At 48.6% G+C, this 2885-nt stretch overlaps 1 protein-coding gene across 1 annotated transcript; it reads left to right on the plus strand.

Moving 5' to 3' along the window:
• The first annotated feature begins 449 nt into the window (after positions 1 to 449).
• On the plus strand, positions 450 to 1355 carry LOC136830859 (uncharacterized). The gene has a single exon (XM_067090835.1). It carries the CDS (start codon positions 450 to 452, stop codon positions 1353 to 1355), a length of 906 nt encoding a protein of 301 aa, XP_066946936.1.
• The last annotated feature ends 1530 nt before the right edge of the window (positions 1356 to 2885 follow it).

Below are 2885 nucleotides of genomic sequence, written 5' to 3' on the forward strand. Positions count from 1 at the left end.
CGGGACCTCCTCATAATCACCAAAGGACAAGTTCCTGTTTTTGCATTCTGCAGCGCCAAGACGTTGCCTTTGCAGCAACAGCCCTTTCGAAGTTCTAGAGGTCGTTTCCAGCCCCAACCTAGAGCCAACTTCTAGACCAGCCAAGAAACCCGTTAGGCAGCACCTCATAGAGTGGTCGTCTGAACTCGTGTTCCAGTGGGAGCAAGACTTTTTCCCTGTTCGGACAGAATGGAAAAAGGAGAATGAAGAGCTGTGGGTGTTGAAGGTATTGAAAGAGGGCTATGCAATCCCTTTTAGCTTAATAGCCTACTCGGTCGGTTCAGAGAGGTTTTCGGCCCTATCTCGGGAAGTGTCAGCCCTACTAGCAAAGAAAGCCGTGGAAGTAGTCGAGGATGTAAACATGGAGGGGTTTTACAACCGCCTCTTCGTGGTTCCCAAGTCATCGGAGGATGGGGCCTGTCCTGGGCGTCAGTGCCCTGAACCTCTTCGTTCAAACAGCAAAGTTCAAAATGGAGACGAGTCAGTTGGTTTTGTCGGCCATCCATCAGGGAGACTGGATGGTTACAATCGACATGCAAGATGCTTACTTCCACATTCCAGTTCACCCGGACTCCAGGAAGTATCTGAGATTCGTGTTCCAGGACAGAGTCTTCCAGTTTCAGGCACTTTGCTTTGGACTCTCCACAGCCCCTCAAGTTTTTACCCAGGTACTCGCTCCCCTAGCAAAATGGCTACATCTTATGGGGATAAATATCTCTCTGTACCTGGATGATTGGCTCCTACGCTTCCCCTCGGATCTCAGTGCGGAGGACCTGCAGAAACTCTGCGTCTACGCCCAAGACCCAGACCTTTTAATAAACTTCAAAGAGTTGCAGCTTGTCCCGACTCAGTCTATTCTATATTTGGGAGTAGTGATAGACTCTGAGTTTTCGGGCTTTTCCATCCCAACAAAGGATCCTAAATTGTCGCAGAAAAGTCCAAGACTTCGTAACTCGCCCCTCCTGCTCAGCCAATGCATGGATGAGTCTTCTGGCAGGCTACACAGATTTGCAGCAGGAAAGTCTCTGGCTCCAACGAACCACGACCTGACGTTATACTCAGACGCTTTGGATCTGGGTTGGGGAGCCCTTCTCAACGATATGGAGTTTTCAGGAACTTGGTCTCCTACCGAAAGAAACCTCAACATCAATGTAAAGGAATTTAAAGTGATTCATCTTGCACTTCAGCATTTTGCAATGCAAACTTTCAACAAGACAGTGCTTATATCAAGAATCAAGGAGGGACTCATTCTTTTATTCTCTATGAAGTGTCAAAGGATTTTCTTCTGTGGGCAAGGAGCAACGAGACCCAATTAGTGACCCGCTTCATTCAGGAGGATGAACGTCCTTGCGGACAAATTGAGTCGTGGCAAACAGGTTCTACCGACGGAATGGACACTCAATCCACAGGTGTGCACAGACCTGTGGAAGCTGTGGGGAAAACCATCGATAGACATGTTCGCAACGTCAAGAAATCATCATCTTCCGGTGTATTGCTCCCTGGTTCTGAATCCGCAAACATGGGCGACGGTTGCCATACTGCAGGACTGGTCGAACCTCAACCTTTACGTCTTCCCTCCCTTCAACATGGTGAGAAGTGTTGAAAAAGTACGCTTTACACAACAATGCATCAGTGACCTTAGATTTGCTCCCTTTGGCCACACAGGAATGTTTCCCGCTGTTAGGCCTTTTGACGAGCGACTTCCCGGTCTGTCCCCAGCAGCAGGAAGCTCCGCAGTGGACTTTGCTGAAGGATATACAGAAACTGTCTTCCCTTATGCAAGCTTGGCAGCCTGCCAGTAGGTGAAGGTTACAGGACGACCAGCTAAAGAAGTTCACGTCAAGTGTTCAGCAGCCACGGACGTCAAGAGTCGAAGAACTGGACGTCAAGACGATGGACGACAGGACGTCAAACGTCAGAGACTGGACGCCAGGGCGGCTCTTGCAGCTGGGTGCCAGGACGCCAGCGTCAGATTTTGGACGCCAGGACGCTCTTGCAGGCTGGGCGCCAGGACGTTATTGTCAAGATTTTGGACGCCAGGACGCCAGGCGCCAAGATATTGGACTCCAGGGCGTTCTGGTCGAGAAGCCTCATGGTTTGGAGGCAGCAGCAAGTAAAGACGTCGCCACTTCAGGTTACTGGACAGCAATCGGAGGAGGTAGACGATGATCTTCCTCCTTCTCCAGATATTCCTCTTCGAACAAGTTTCGGGAAGAAGAAGATAGGAAGGCCTTTCAACTTCATCAGACTTCAAAATCCAGAAAATCTTTTATGGAGGTTTTCTGAAACTTTATTCGACGGTCTTCGCTCCCCACCTTTCAGAATTTACTCTGGGAAGGCTACTGCAAGGAGTCAGCTTTTATGAAGATGGTTTTGTCCCGTCATTCAAGAGAGCTCAAATGATTAGAATGAATGGATGCTTTCAAAGAAAGAACAAGGAAAGACAGCCTTGCTTTTCCTCCAGCCAACTAGTTTAAGATCGAAAGGCTTGGTATCAAACGGGAGAACTGCTCGGCCTTGGAATACCTGCCTCTTCCCAGGGGACTTCTCTTCTTGTTGACGCTTCTCCCGAGATTGTATAGGTAGAATCCAAAGGTCTGTTGGTCTCCTTCAGAGTTGGACCACCTCCTCAAAGGAATTTTTAGAGCTTTCAGGTCTTCAATTTCCTGGACCAACTCTTGGAGCTTTAGGAAAAAGACCAGAGACCTTATTAGATTCAGACACCAAAGATCTTATTCATGTTATGTCACCATGGACAAGGCTCTCAGAGATGGAGCCAACGAACTGGCAGCTCTCTTCTCTGCGGAGTCTTGAAAGAAAAGGGCCCATCTTTGTACTTTTTCTTG

The sequence above is a fragment of the Macrobrachium rosenbergii genome, chromosome 47 (assembly GCF_040412425.1).
Source record: "Macrobrachium rosenbergii isolate ZJJX-2024 chromosome 47, ASM4041242v1, whole genome shotgun sequence".
Classification (NCBI taxonomy): domain Eukaryota; kingdom Metazoa; phylum Arthropoda; class Malacostraca; order Decapoda; family Palaemonidae; genus Macrobrachium; species Macrobrachium rosenbergii.

Bases quoted from the DNA above. Each gene is read 5' to 3' on its own strand.
- LOC136830859 (XM_067090835.1), top strand. From the start codon at position 450: ATGGGGCCTGTCCTGGGCGTCAGTGCCCTGAACCTCTTCGTTCAAACA.